General features: G+C 40.0%; 1 protein-coding gene across 2 annotated transcripts in view; it reads left to right on the top strand.

Annotated features, from left to right (window-relative positions):
• Ptdss1 (phosphatidylserine synthase 1) overlaps positions 1 to 15967 on the top strand; it is a 49482-nt gene that overhangs the window by 14619 nt on the left and 18896 nt on the right. For both annotated transcript variants that reach the window (XM_005368147.2, XM_013354112.2), the window contains exons 4-8: positions 1466 to 1590; positions 6978 to 7136; positions 9605 to 9756; positions 13112 to 13253; positions 15029 to 15141. In XM_005368147.2, coding sequence (XP_005368204.1) covers positions 1466 to 1590; positions 6978 to 7136; positions 9605 to 9756; positions 13112 to 13253; positions 15029 to 15141 — 691 coding nt within the window. The remainder of the gene's footprint in view (positions 1 to 1465; positions 1591 to 6977; positions 7137 to 9604; positions 9757 to 13111; positions 13254 to 15028; positions 15142 to 15967) is intronic.

The raw sequence follows: 15967 nt of genomic DNA, 5'->3' as shown, positions 1-15967 counted from the left end.
AGAGAGAGAGAGAGAGAGAGAGAGAGAGAGAGAGAGAGAGACAGACAGACAGACAGACACAGACAGACATGCAGACACACATACACACACCACACAAAACAAAACAAAAAACACGATTTTTGCTGTTAGTAGCTGGGGTTTTGTAGTCCTCAAACCCCAGCTCAAAACTCTTAATCTAAACATTTCTGTGTCATGGGTCATTTCTTTCTGTGTCAAAAGAATTGTTTCACAAAGATTGTGATTTTAAAAGGTTATAGTAAGGTGGTCATTAAAGATGAAAATTTATAAGACTGCTACATAAATGCAAACCCAAGGTAGTTCTCATGTATCAGAAAATTTATATTCCTTGGTCCAGGGATGTGTGGCTGTGGTGGCCCTGCTCTACAAGGGACCTCAGTGTAAGCAGTGTTCATTCCCCTTGGTGAATAGAGAGCAACTGAGCTAGAAGGCCTGGAACTGTAGCCCTCATTATGCATTCATTCCAGTTACTCACATCCTCTTCTCTGTATAGCTATTTGGAGATCAGAATTAAGCCAAGTTTGTGATTCAAGGCGATAATTATGACAGTGCCTGGATGCCCTACATATGATCTGATTCCAGCAGGCTCACCAGAAAAAATGACAGCCGCCTCTGGTGGTGGGGATATGGGGGGGGGGCTTCCGGTGTATTAGTGGTTTTTCTTTTTTGTTTATTTGCTTTGTTTTTGTTGTTTGGTTGATTTTTTTTTTTTTTTTCAAAACAGGGTTTCTGTTTGTAGCCCTGGCTGTCCTGGAACTCTGTAGACCAGACTGGCTTCAAACTTACAGAGATCCTCCTGACTGTGCCTCCCTCCCAAGAGCTGGGATTAAAGGCATTCACCACCATCGTCCAGCTGGCTTTACTTTTTTAAATGACGTGGGGTTTGGTTATTTAGAATAGCAATTATGATAGGTGTGACAAGAAAATAATACTTGTCAGGGCTAATTGGAAGAAGTCTCAGATGAACAGGCAAGTGCGGCCCACTTGTAGTCTACTCACCATCATAAAACACTGTTTTGTTATCTTTTTTTCCCCATTGACCTTGGGAGAAAATCAGAAAGCCTTGCCTTGTCCCCTAATCTTGTCACTTGAGCACCCCTTAGTCCATTCTCATCTCTCCCATCACTCCATCCTCACCATGAGGTATCTCTCTTCAGGAACATATTTTCATGGTATCTCTCTACTTCATGCTCCCCTAAGCCCACCATGCACATCATCTGACTGCTGGTCCTTCAAGGCTTAACTTGAAGTAGCATTTCCTCAGAGAGAGGAATCCCTCTCAACATGAATTAGGATGGTGTGTCAGATCCTCTCACCAAAGAAAATACCTGGGTATGATAGATTCTCAAAAGGCTACTTTTGTGATAGTTTTGTGATATTCATGTAACTCTAAGCCCCTGGGTCTAATGTGTCTCTCCTTAACTTGACCTTGTTTTGTTTCCATCAGGCCTCAGTGTGCTGTATTTCCTCTTCTTGGTATTTCTCCTTTTCCTGAACTTCGAGCAGGTTAAATCCCTAATGTATTGGCTAGATCCCAATCTTCGATATGCCACAAGAGAAGCGGACATTATGGTATGTACTTGTTAGTGACCCTGTTGTGTTTTGAATGCTTCTCAGGTTGAAGGAAAAGCTGGTGGTGTTCTGGAGAAAGAACAGATATTTGCTCTGGCAATTGAGAAATAATAAAGAGATTAAAAGATCAGCGAGTAATCACCATCACAGAATGACTAGACCCTTCTTGGGATGAAAACTTCTAAATGTTTATCTTAACTTTCCTTGGGTACACAATGAAAGAAAAACAGGAGCAAAAATTATTTACAAGCCTAGTTAGAATCTCTCACTCTCAAGGAAAAGAATGATAAAGGATAATAACTTGTTTGTAATGATGATGATGGTTACCACTCTCCATTGTGGTAACAAAACATCTGGGACAGCTGGGTGTAGTGACTCAAACCTTTAATCCCAGCATTTAGGAGGCAGAGACAGACAGATCTCTGAGTTAAAGGCCAGCCTGATCTTAGGACAGTCAGGGCTATGTGGTAAAACCTTGTCTTGAAAAAAAATCCAAAACATCTGGAATAATTGGTATAAAAGAAGAAATAATTTATTTTGCTCTTTCGGAGGTTTCAGTCTGGTTGGATGGCCCTGCTGCTTTGGGCATGTGACAAGGCAGAACACTGTGGCAGGACAACTGCTTAGTTCATGGTAACCAGAGAATAATGAGGGACTGACTTTACATAATCCTCTTTGAGTTGCATGTCCCCAGTGGCCTAAAGCCTCTTACTAGGCCGTTCCTCTTAGAGTTTCTACCACCTTCCAGTAGCATAATTTGGGAACCAAGCCTTTAATATAAGAACCTTTAGGAAGTATTCTAGACCCTACTATTAGCAATAATGCAAATGATAATTGTAGTTTATTCTGTCAGACACTATACTGGACATTATCTATATTCAATATAATCTTCACACATAGCTATTCATACCAGTTTATAGTAGAGGAAAGAGAAACTTTAATGCTATCTGTCTTGCTCAAAACACAAAGCTCTTTCTGCTTCAAAACCTATACTTTTTTTTTTTTTTTTATTTTTGAGACAGGGTTTCTCTGTAGTTTTTGGTGCTTGTCCTGGAACTAGCTATAATTTTCTTTAGGTGTAGCATGATCATAGTAAGGATCACAGCAGTCTTAGAAAAGGGAAAAAGGTATTGTAGGCAAAATATTTTCTAAAGCAGCTCTTTTAGACTTGAGCAAACGAAAGCTGACTCAAAGGAAGTTGTGCTGATGTTTCTGTCACAGGCCTCATGGCTTTGGGGAGCAAATTGAATCCAATAATGTTTGTGACCCTTAACTTCTTTAGAAACCTGTCATCACAATAGCTGCAACTAGCTTTTACAGTCTTATTTCTAGTACTGATAATTATTGCTAAACCAGACATGGTATGCAGCTGTTTGCAGATTCCAGAGGTCTAGGTGATGTGGAAGTGGGCTTCCTTTTTTACATCCCTCATCATGTTTACTTCTTCAGTCAGCCTTTCATGATACTGAGGGTATCATGCTGGGTATAAAGAAACACCTTCCTCTTTTGTAAGGACTCTTTCATTGTAGAGAAATTTTTTTTTTGGTTTGTTTTGTGAGATTTTATAGAAAGAAGTTCCTTTAAGGGCTGTGACAGGATATGAACCACCATTCAGGAGAATGATAAGTTGATGGTAACTTGAACAGTTTAGTAAGACCCTTTCTCTAAAAGTAAAAAGAAGACTGAGATGCGACCGAGCAAGAGAGTGCTCACTAAGCATCCCTCAAGCCCTGGTACTGGGGGGAAAAGTTATTCTTGCATGTAAATCAGGTCTGTGAGTCACCCTGGTCCTGGGGTCACTGTTCTTGCCATGCCTTCTCCTCCCATCCTTTCCTGATCTTGATGTACTTTGGTGTGTTGAAATTCAGACTCACATTTCACATTTTCATTTAGGATTTTTTTTATAAGTTGGGGGCAGGGATGGAGTTATTAATCGTAATAGAGGCAATTTCTTTTTTGTTTGTTTATTCATGTTTTCTTTTTAAGACAGGCTATTGCATATCCTATGTTAGTCTCCAACTCACTATATAACTCTGGATAGCTTTGAATTGATTGTCTTGCTTCTGCCTCCCAAATACCATGAGGTACCATAGAATTGCACCAATAGGTCCCGCCTAGAGTCATTTTTTTTTTTTAAATCTAATAGTGGATAGTTTGCTGCTTTTTAATGTGATTGATTCTAGGCTGGGATTGTAGTTCAGTAGTAGAGTGATAATATTGCATGAGACCCTGAGTTCAGTTCCTAAAACTGATAGGGGATTCCCCTCTGTATGCTATGAATACATTTTATTACCATTGATTAATAAAGAAACTGCTTTGGCCTATAGCAGGGCAGAATATAGCTAGACAGGAAAACTAAACTGAATGCAGGGAGAAAGAAAGCGGGGTCAGGCAGACACCATGTATCCACTGAAGGAGAATGATGCCAGAACATTACTGGTAAGCCAACAGCCTCGTGGCAATACATAGATTAATAGAAATGGGTTAATTTAAGATTATGTAAGAGCTAGCTAGGAACACACCTAAGCCACTGGCCAAACAATGTTGTAATTAATAATAGTTTTTGTGTAATTTTTTTGGTCTGAGTAGCTGGGAAATGAAAGCATACAAAATGTCACCCAACATGGGCCAAAGTAAGATTTAAAAAATATTAAAAATGTGTCCTAAGTGTCAGACAAATTTGAAGAGCACAGCCCTTTTAAAAATTATTTTTTCAATCATTTTTAAATTAGTCTGTCTGAAGTAGCTGTCTTTTGTTTGATTGATACTGACTGAGCTTTTCCTGGGCGTGCTGGTGATAATGGGGAAACAGGTGAACAGGCTCCCTTCCTGTCTTCTGGGAGTTAGAGTTACAGGTAACTAAAGTTAAAGAAAAAGTTGTTGGCTATTGCACCATAAAACAATTTTAGCATAGTTTCTAGAAATTTCAGCATATTTTTATGAATTTTAAGAGCATATAAGTGTACATGCCTGATACATGTTTTTTATACCTCAGTCATAATGAGGTCCCTATGTTGCATGAGATCTTTAGGTTGTATCTTAGGGTATTCTGCGACTCTTGATTAGTAGTTTCCCCATGCATGTTTTCTTTTTCCTTGAAGTTTATTTATCTCATAGAGTTTCTCACATAGAGATTTTTGTAGCTTGCTTTCAAGACATTGTCATCTGTCTTCCTGCCACCCACCCCCGCCCAGATTTCTTAAGCACTAGAAATAGGGATAGAGCTTGTCCCAGTTTGCTTTCTATTCTGTGATAAAATGTTATGACCAAAAGTAGCTTGGAAAGGAAGGGGTTCATTTGGCTTACATATTCCAATCACAGTTGATCATTGAAGGAAGTTAGTGCAGGAACTCAAGAAGCAGCAAAGGTAAGAGCCATGAAGGAATGCTGGTTTCTGACTGGCTAGCTCCCTTTGACTTGCTCAGCTTGCTTCTTATATTGCCCAGGACCTGCCCAGGAGTAGCACTTCTCACAGTGGACTAGGCCTCCTAGTATAGAAAATATTCCATAGACCAATCTAATAAAGGCAATTTTTCAGTTGAGGTCTCCTCGTCTCAGGTGACTAGTTTGTGTCAAGCTGACAAAAACCTAACCAGCACAAGGCTGGAATGGTGTGGTTGTTTGAATACAATTGGCCCATGTGATTTTAGAGGGAGTGACACTCTTTGGAGGTATGGCTTTGTTGAAGTGACTAAAGCCTTGTTGGAGGAAGTGTGTGACTCTGGAGGCAGGCTTTGAGGTTTCCTATGCCCAGAATACCACCCAGTGTCTCAGTTGGCTTCCTGAAGCCTATAAGATGTAGGACTATTAGCTATTTCTCCAGCACCACATCTGCCTGCATGCTGCAATGTTCCCCGCCATGATGATAATGAACTGAACTTCTGAAATTGTAAGCAAGCCACCCCAATTAAATGTTCTTTGTAAGAGTTGCTATGGTCATGTTGTCTCTTTACAACCGTAGAAACCCTAGCAAAGACAGATGGGATGCCACCCTCTTGCTTCATTCTTATTTTGGTGCTATATCATAGTTAGTGCCATCTCTGTTATCATCCATTGTTTCAACTAACTTTAGATCAAAAATATTCAGAAGGGAAAATTACCACTTTACTAAACATGTACAAACTATTTTTTGTCATTATTCTCCAAACCATTCAGAACATTTATACTTTGTTAGGTAGGACATGTAACTTAGAAATGACTTAAAGTATATAGGAGGATGTGCATAGGTAGTATGCAAAACTGTTGCTTTATATCAGTGATGTGAACATTTGGATTTTGGTATCCTCCATGTATTCTGGGACCTATCCCTTGGGAGAGAGGAGGCAGCCAAACTGCTATGCCTACTCTGCAGCAAGGACCTTGGGGGCCTCTGGAGGTGATTAATTGGTTAATCTACTCTTTAAAATTCTAATGTTAGGATATGCAACTTGGCCTTTTATAGTTTTTTAAATGTCTTCCTGTAATGAAAGCATAAATAAATGTACATTCAAATCCCCCAGAAGCACCTCCAGCTTGTGATTGTGCTGAGAGTGGTCACTGAAAACAAACACGCCCAACCTAGGTCCTTATTGAGCCCTAAGCAACCCTAAGCAACCTATTCCAGAGTAATCATAGGGTGAGAGATTGAAGAATTCTAGGCTGATGGCACCTTGTCACTCTCCTTAAATTAATAGGAAAGTGGCTTTAGACCCAGGTTGTTTCTCTGTCAGCCAGGAATACCCTATAATGAGATCACATTGTTTCAGGGTCTGGGAACTTGCCTCTAGAATTCCTGCAGTGAATGAAGAGATTGGTAGGCCTCTAGCACTGCATTTCCTGTTCAGTTTGGAAGGTTTTTATAGCAAGAGGCTTACAGTAACATGTCAGTTTATAAGTGAGTTAGTGTAAGGAGGCTTTCTAATTGGTAGTTTCTAAATGGCAACACTGCTAAAATGAGAAAGAAAATAATTTTGCAAAGGTTTAATGTATCTTTAAAAAATGACATCACATGTACCTGGCCACTGAGAAGCTGAATAAAAGTTAGCAATGAAATATAAGGAATTCAGTAGACTTGGTAATTTAAAAACACTTTCTAAAAATCATGGGCTGAAGAAGAAATTATGGCTGAATATTTATAAATATTCTGTGACAAAGAAAATACTGGTGAGGAACTTCTGAGGAAGAGGGAAAGTCTAAACTCTTTACTGGACAAGAGGTCAAAGGGAAGAGTCCCCACCCCAAAATGTATTCAGTATTACATAAATTCAAAGATGAAAGTTCTCAAGTGTTTAAGAATGTTGGTTCCACTTCTAATTTTAGCTTTGAATATATTGTATATTTCTAAGTAATTTTAAATCTTATATTTGTTATGCAAACAGTTAATAATGTTTGAACTCTATGTTAATCAGGAGTATGCTGTGAACTGCCATGTCATCACCTGGGAGAGGATCGTCAGTCACTTTGATATATTTGCATTTGGGCATTTCTGGGGCTGGGCCATGAAGGCCTTGTTGATCCGTAGTTATGGGCTGTGCTGGACAATCAGCATCACCTGGGAGCTGACAGAGGTAAACCATGGACAGGGTATCCCCAGGGTCATGCAGTCACAATGTGTGTAGAGGAAGTTATAAGTTGTCAGGTGGTACTCAGACATTTCATCCTCTAGTCCCTGGTGTGCAAAACTGGACTTATACAATCCCATGACAATTCTGTATATTTTTGTTTAAGGAACAAAAACTAAACAAAACTCTCTATGTCTTTAAGGATTTGTGCTCCTTTGTAATAAGTCTTAAAGAAAGACAAATGAAACCAAGTTAACAAATGAAGTTGGTGTCCAAAGTGAGACAAATCAATATAAAGAGGAAATCTGTGTAGAAGTGAGTCACTTTGTCCACACACCAGCTTTCTTTTTGAGGTCTGTAGAATTGAGTGTGCTGTACTACAAGAGCAGGTATTTTGTCTCTGATCATGATTTCCTAATAGAGCCCCCATGACCTGTGATCCAAAGTTACTGTTCATTAATTAATGAGAGGTACACCCTTAGAAACTATTAACAAAACAAAAGTTGGAGATCTATTCTAATTAGTTTTGTATTTATTAATCATTTCTAGCACACAGTATTTGGCTATGTGCATAGCGTATTTCTCAATCCCAGCCATTGCTGACTTACAGAAGCCTTTCAGTTAGGTGGACTTCATTAGTGTACTCCCAGTTTGAGAGGTCAGAGTCTGTAATCAAGCTATGGTCATGGTTGCTTCTTTCTGAGCACTGCTGTGGCCATCCTTTCCCAGCTGCCCTCTTAAGAGCCTGTATCACTTGATACAGTTGTTAGCATTCCCTGACTTAGAGATGTGGCACCCTGATCTCTGACCTCATTATCAGGTAGCCTTCTCCCTGTGTGTTTGAGCCTTTGTGGGCTTCTTTTTATAAGGACAGATGTCATGAATGGACCAGGTCTTACTTGACTCATTGTGATCTCTGCTTAAGTTGCTACCTTTGTAATGACTCCAGTTCCAAGTAAGTTTGTTTTCTGAGGAACTGGAGGCCAGATATAGGAATTCTGAGAGAATGGGCTTCCACTCATCCATAGCACTGCTCAGTGCCTTACATCCCATCAAGAATCCTCCTGATAAGCAGGGAGAAGCAGTATGTATCTATTCCCATTGTAGAGGGAGGAAACTGAGTTCAGCCTGACTTTGTAGAAAGCCACACCTGCACTGCAGACCTTCCATTATATCACATTCTACCTGGGTAACCATCTTCCTTACCCAGTTGTTCTATGACTATATAAGGCAACTGGCCTTTCTTAGCCTCCTTTGCTTTCCCTCACCTGGCAGGGGCATCTTCTGCCCTTCTTTGCTGCTCCCCAGCATTCTTTGGTCCCAAAGTCCTGGAATCTATTCTGAATACCTGTACAGACGCTAAAGTCTCTTCTTCTCCCGCTCAATGTCTGATTCATCTTTTGCTGCAGTCTTTCTCTTTACACTGTTGTGAAAGTGTTCCTATCCAGTCCTTCATCATATCGAGGCTTCTTCTTCCTACAAACGATTTAGTGTTTAGAATCAGCTTATGAGTCCCAACAGGAGCTGACTACTGACTACTGACTCCCAACCTGTCCTCAGTAAGCTTATGGTGCAACTGTCTATGTATTTTTAAAGACCTCCATCAGAACCTAGGCCCAGTTCTTCTCTCTTTCTATGTCCTTACCTACTAGCCTGCTATTTCCCTGGCTGTCCTTGAAGGAGTGTCTTTCTCACCCCTTTGCCACCAATGATCCATGTTTAGACACAGAAAGCAGCTCTAAATACCTCTCATATTTTAGACCTTTTCTAGGCATCTCTTTTCTTCCAGGAACCATCCCCAGTTGCCCTCATTCAGAATGAGTCCATCTTGTCCCCAAAGTCCATTGACGTCACCACTGTAGCACTTGCCCAAGTCTGGTTTATTTTCAGATTCAACCTCCCTGGATACTCATTTTAGACACCCTGTTATCTGGCCACCATACGTACAGTGGTTCCTACTAGAAAATGGAATGGCTGGGCACCAATACTTTAAATGTCCCATTGAACCTCTGTTTCCTTCACTATGCATCAACAGCCAACCTCTCTGCTTTTACAGCTACTCACAAATTGGCCACCATTCCGGAACTGTCCCCAAACACACAGCTTGCCTTCTCAGGCTTCCCATTTTGAGGATTTGCAGCACTTTGTTGTCGGCTTTGAAGCCTCTGTTTATTCCTCTTGAAGATACCTCTGTGTGCCATCAACCAGTGTGGCTCATCGGGGCTGCCAATGCTTGAAATCCACGTTTTTGTTCTGTTTGTTTTTAAAGGAGAGCTATTTGGGTAAATGTTATTTGTAAAAAACACTTCAATATAAAGAAGTAGAAGCATGTTTCAGACTTTGTTATTGTTATTTTTATATACATTTGGGAAAAGGGAAACACATTTTCTGAAACAATGTTATAAAGAATCTATATTCACGGTCCCTGCCCCATTAACAATATTTACTCAACTGTCGACTCTTGTGTTCCTCAGCTTTTCTTCATGCATCTGCTGCCCAACTTTGCTGAGTGCTGGTGGGACCAGGTCATTCTGGACATCCTGTTGTGTAATGGTGGTGGCATCTGGCTGGGCATGGTTGTTTGCCGATTTTTGGAGATGAGGACTTACCACTGGGCAAGCTTCAAGTGAGTTCTCTTCTTTGGAACCTTGCTCACAGTGTTGTGTATGGTTTGGGCTTTATTGCAAATGGATTTTAGTATAATCTCACAATAATGGGTGAATGCTACATTGGCAATTGAAGTACATATACTTATAAATCTACTTTCAAACATTCATCTAGAAAATGCTGCTGGGTATAGTGATTTACACATGTCATCTAGCACTTGGGAAGCTGAGACAGGAGGATTATGGAAGTTCAAAGCTGTGGGTTATGAAGTGACTTTCATGCCAGCTTGAGGTGCATAGTGAGACCCTGTCTAAAAACATGAAAAACAGGTATAGGAAATGTGAAATCATTTGCCATTTCATCTTTGAGCACTCTTTTGGTTCAAAATAATTCTCATGGCCACTCCTTTAATTCATTTCCTCAGCCTGAATCTAAACTCTCATCCACATATTAAGTGGTCTGCCCCTGGGGATAGCCTTTCCAACTTTCATCAGACTGTTGCATGAGGGAGCTCTTAAAAATCATTAGGTTCATCCTTTCACACCCCCCCGTCTTAGGGATTTATTGCTGCAAAGAGACACCTGACTACCACAACTTTTATAATGAAGACTTTTTATTGGGGCTGCCTCAGAATTCAGAGGTTTAGTCCATTATCCTCATGGTGGAAAATATGGAGGCGAGCAGGCATACATAGTGCTAGAGAAGGAGCCCAGAGGTTCTACATCTGGGTTGGCTGGCAGCAGAAAGAGAAAGTGATACTGGGCCTGCCTGGAGCTTCTGAAACCTCAAATGCCACCCCCCAGTGATATACTTCCTCCAACAAGGCCATACCTACTCCAAGACACGACCACACCTACTTTCCTTTGCTGACCCTGATTGTCATCTCATCAGGAAAGTTTGCCCAGAACCTAGTTTGAGTGTAACCTCCCCACGCCACTCTGTGCTTGTAGAAGGGCAGTTTGTGTTACTGCCATTACTTCATTCATTGCTCCTCAACTTGTGAAGAGCTGAGGTATGATAATAGATGTTCTCACTGCATTAGGAAGTTTATAAATCAAAATATGAACATTTCCCCAAATCAGCCAATATTCTTTCAAAAGATGATTTTCAAAGGCTTTTCCATCAGTATATAAACAAGCCATAAAATAGTCCATGGTCATTTAGTTGTTTCTAAAGGTTTGCTGTTTTAAAGGCTACAGTGAAAATCATGATGTATCTATGTATCTCTATATGCATTCCCAGTCCTTTCTCTCTTTTTAACTCGTAAGCTTCTTACAACTAGAGTACCCTGATTTGTAGCCTCACCCATCCTGAGTATGTACATGTATTCATTCACTGTTCCCTTGAATCTGTTTTTAAACCTTTCAGATTCATCCCACATTAAATTGAAAGGATTTCTGCCTAATTCTTCTGGAGTTTGTCTTTCACTGCCTTTTATAGTTCAAGAATTCTTGCATGTTGCCATAAATGGTACTTTAGCTTTCCATTTTGATATACTCCACCCCCACAGTATTTGGATTGAGCCCAGTGCCTTCATGTGCTAAGCAAGTTCTCTGCCACCAAGTCATACCCAGCCCTCTCTTCATCTCCGGTCACATTAAATTGCTGTGGTGGCCTTCAACTTACTCTGTAGCCCAAGCAGATCTTGAATTTGTAATCCTCCTGCCTCAAGCTTTTAGTAGCTGGGATTACAGGTCTGTCCATCAAGTACCACTTCTTTCAGTTCTTTGATTATATGTTTTTTTATTAGAAATAATATATTTGCTCTATCTTAAAAGTTTTTGCCTATTTGTTTGTTTGTCTGTCTGGGTTTTTTGTTTTGTTTTGTTTTGTTTCTTATTGGTGTTTTAGATGGAATCTACTAACAAAGCTTGGGCAGACCTTGAACTCCATCCCCCTGATTTAACCTCCTGCATGCTGGGATTATAAACCTACACAATAATGTTTAGCCTAGGTTAGATTTATATTGGTATGCAGTACAAAGGAGAAGTTTTGTACCTGTTGCCTTTTAATTATCTAGTTTGTGCTCTTTAGCTTCCTAACAATCCCTTCTTTGACTATTGACTTTGAGGCCTTTGTAATTATTTAAAGCTGATCTACTGTGTAAACAGTATCTGGGTCAGACACTGCTCCAAGCAAGTGGAGCAAAGTGCCACTTGAAAGCCTTGCATCATTCCTGAGGATAGACTGTGCTCCTTTCTTAGGATGGTAATAGTGAAGCCCAGGATTAGTAATTTTCCTAAAGCCACATGATCACTAAGCAGTTGAGTGTGAATTTATACCAGGTTGACTCAAATACAGTCACGGTACTTCCATATTTATGCATTTATCATCCCAAGTTCAACTTTAGAATCATTTTGTCAAGATGCCAGAATATAAGCCCACACTAAACAAAGGCTCAGTATTTTGAAAGCCACATTAAATATATAATGAATATAGACTATTTTAAATTAAATTAACCTCTTGATTACATTAAACTGCTTCTGGATTGTAATGTATTTCAATTTGTTTTGTTATGTTCGGCATTTTGAAAATAATTCTTAAGTTGGGCAGTCTCTGTTCTTGTTGCTATTGTACCTACATCCGTGCTGGGATGTCTTCCCAGTACATCCTTATGCTGGGAAGGTACATAAGGCAGGTGGATGAAGAACCTGACCTACTTTCCCCCTGTCTTCTATCTCTCTCCCTCTGGAAGGAAAGGTCTAGAACATTGTTATTTATGTCATTGACACTGAGCATACAGTCCAAACACAAGAGTCCTCAGTATAGACCTCTGTTGAATTAGGCTCCTCTTTGCTTAACCAAAAGGTTAGCATACCCTGTTCTATGTGGACAAAGCTGGTCTGCACCATCCACCTAATCTTTAAACCTAAGTCTTCCTGCGTGTGAGTTGCATTTTGTAACATGAGACATTTGAATGAGAGATTCCCAGGATTAAACTGATGAAAAGTTAAAAAAAATCATTGTCACTGCAAACTCTGGGGATGGACAAGGGGTGATCTCAAGAGTATGAAACATGAGCCCCCTTACCATAACACCCCCTTGGCCCTTGGAATACAGAATGGGAGGGAATAGTATCTTTTCTCTGTCTACATTCTTCCTGGTTGTTTCCAGGTTGGATCTTTAATTCCTGTTAATACTTCACAAACTTAACCCTCAGTTAGCTCAGCAGAACCCAGATCTCTGATCTTGTTGACATCACTGTACCCTTACCACGAACCCCCAAGCCCCTCATTAAGTGTGCTCCTGTGACCTATGCTTGAGACCCTTCCAAATAGAAAGTTTCCTCTCTGTTCTGAGAAGTGACTAGAATATCATCAGTGTAGCTTTACATTTTCCCCTCTTATTTCATGGTTTCCATTCTCTTCTTCCAGGGACATCCATACCACCACAGGGAAGATCAAACGTGCTGTATTGCAGTTCACCCCTGCTAGCTGGACTTACGTCAGGTGGTTTGACCCTAAGTCTTCTTTTCAGAGAGTGGCTGGGATATACCTATTCATGATCATCTGGCAGGTAATCTTATAGTTGTCCATTCTAGGGGGGGGGGGGTAAAAACAAAACATGAATCTTCCTGGAGGCTATAACTAATGGCAGATTATATTTTGTGTTAGCTGGATACTCTAGAAGAGATTTTGTAGCTGGCATATAGAGTAATTAAAATCTAGGTTACTGTTTGAGGAATTGCTTCAGTGTGGAGACATTTAAAACTAGGAGTCTCTGAATTACAAATTAGGAACTGATTTCCTGGAAAAGATCATATTTAGCACCCATCACCCAATGAATTGGGTATAACACTGTTTTGAAGAATATTTTCAAAACCAAAGATACTATAAGAAGAGTTTTTAAAATTTTTTTTATTTAATTGTTAATTTTAGTTTTTACAGTGCTAGGGATAGAATCCATAGTATCCAAGGAATGTCTGGAATCCACCTTGATAGATACTGGGGGCAGTTGTTTAAAAGATTGAGACAGTAATTGGATTGGTGTCAAGTTTTGTCTTTTCCTTATTAGAAGGAAGCACAGCTGGTTTTTCTGGGGTCTTGCATGTGCCAGGCAAACACCCCACTACCATTGAATCCTTTCTTTTATTCCTAATTTACTCTTTGGTGTACAAAAGTGTATTTCGGCCTTTCCCAGTTTGTATAATGTTCAGAGAGCTGTCTCAGCTGTAGGTATGGGACGCTTGGATAGTGTGAATCTTGCAGTGAACTGGGGGAAAGAAGCATTCCAGGTGGAAGAAATCTCAGTAGCCAGTGAAAGAGTCTCATGCCTCTCGTTTTGGAGACAGACTTTTTTTCTTTCTTTCTGTCCCTAGAGGTTTTCACAGCTTCTGGAGACTCACCCTGGGAAACTACATTTTGCTTTAAAGGTTTTTCAGAATCATCAAATGTAAAATGTCAGGACGTTCATACGTGCACTGTGTTGCACATGTACAACTACACATACAAGTATAGAAGTAAATGGGAATTTTAAGACTGAAAAATCTTGTTCACACAATTCCTTTCTTGATAGAGTTTATTTTACAGAACTGCAAATGAGTAAATCATTACTGTGGAGAAGTTTGCCTCCATATCTGCAAGATCCATATCTGAAGATTCAACCAATTGCAATTAAAAATAATTTAAAAAATCCTTACAAGGTGGAAGTGGTGACACACACTTATAATCCTAGCATTCAGGAGAGTGACACGACAGGATTAACGCAAGTTCAATACCAACCTGGGCTACATAGTTCCAGGTCAGCCAGCACTGCATAGCAAGACCTTGTGTCAGAACACCACCAACAAAAGTTACATCAACTCTGAACATACAAACTACATGCCTCATGTAGTTAGCTCGCAGATGAACCTCAAACATCTTTAGGAAAATATTGATTTATCTAGAGTTAGGCTGTTTTTAGAGTGGCATGATTTACGTACGACGATAGAAGTACTGATTTGCACGATTTGTCCTGGGCTCAAAGTCTGTCCTGGCTGTCCCAACAGATCATGCAGAGGAGCCAAGTGACAGAAGGGCACAAGAAATGTTTCAAATAGCTGATAACCAGAGATCATACAGTCCTTCAGTGATACATGTAACACATACACACACACAGAGCGACCTACTCCTAACTAGTCAGTGGTTATGTACTGTCTGTTACTACTTTAAGTATCAGTCTCTGGGAGACCCCATGTATTTTCTTAGAGTGCTTTGGGCAGCCTGCTTATGTTTCGCTCTAGAAGACCTGTTTAAGGAATGTATGCTCATGATGTAGCCCAGCACAGGGTGACTGATCTCTCTTCTCTTCAGCTGACTGAGTTGAATACCTTCTTCTTGAAGCACATCTTTGTGTTCCAAGCCAGCCACCCTTTAAGCTGGTGTAGAATTCTCTTCATCGGCTGCATTACAGCTCCTACAGTGAGGTAATTCTGTCCAGTCCCACTGCCATTTGCTGAGGACATATATTTGCTTTGTGTTTTCTTCCCTCGTATAAGGGCCGTCACATCAACTGACAGATTTTCTGTGAAAATGTTATTCTAAATATTTGCCCAGAATATTAAGAAAATGTTTGGATTTGAGACCTCAGTACTAACAGTGAGAGTTTTTAAAAGAAAGTGATTACGTAGTGGCACCCCCTGGAACTCCTCTTGTTTTCAGTACCTGTATAGTCTGCCCCTGATGGTCTTCTTATATCCTGTTTAAAAGTAGTAAAGGTGACACTGGATTTCCTAAAATGAGATTATTGGTAAGAAGAAAAGTTTGTATAGAGTTGAAGTCACAAGCGACTTTATTTTTTAAATGAGATTTTGTAGAGATTCAGTTAAACTGATTTCCTTCTGAAAATTCTCTAGGTCAGCCATGTTGAGTGTAAGTGTCTATGCCAATATTATTCTGCATTCATAGGACTGGAAGAGGCACATTATTCATGTCCTTCTTGGACACCCACAAGGGACAGTTAAAGCTAATCCTTTTCTTTTGTCTTAGTTTCCTATTTAGAAATTGCATTTACACTGTTTTGCTGCCGAAGAAACACATACATGGAAACTAAGCAGTTAAAGGAGTTAGAACTTTTAAAAACAATAGAATTATTTAGCTTATCCAGGCCACCACCACTTTTTCACATTTTAAAATTTGTGTTGGGGTAGAAGTGGAGTGCCATGCACTCCTGTGGCCAGAGGACAGATTGCAGTCTTCTTTCTTCACCATGTGGATTCCTGGAACTCTAGATTGTCAGGCTTGGCAGAAGGT

This window comes from Microtus ochrogaster, unplaced genomic scaffold (assembly GCF_000317375.1).
Source record: "Microtus ochrogaster isolate Prairie Vole_2 unplaced genomic scaffold, MicOch1.0 UNK29, whole genome shotgun sequence".
Taxonomy (NCBI): domain Eukaryota; kingdom Metazoa; phylum Chordata; class Mammalia; order Rodentia; family Cricetidae; genus Microtus; species Microtus ochrogaster.
This window is presented reverse-complemented; position numbering and strand designations above follow the sequence as displayed.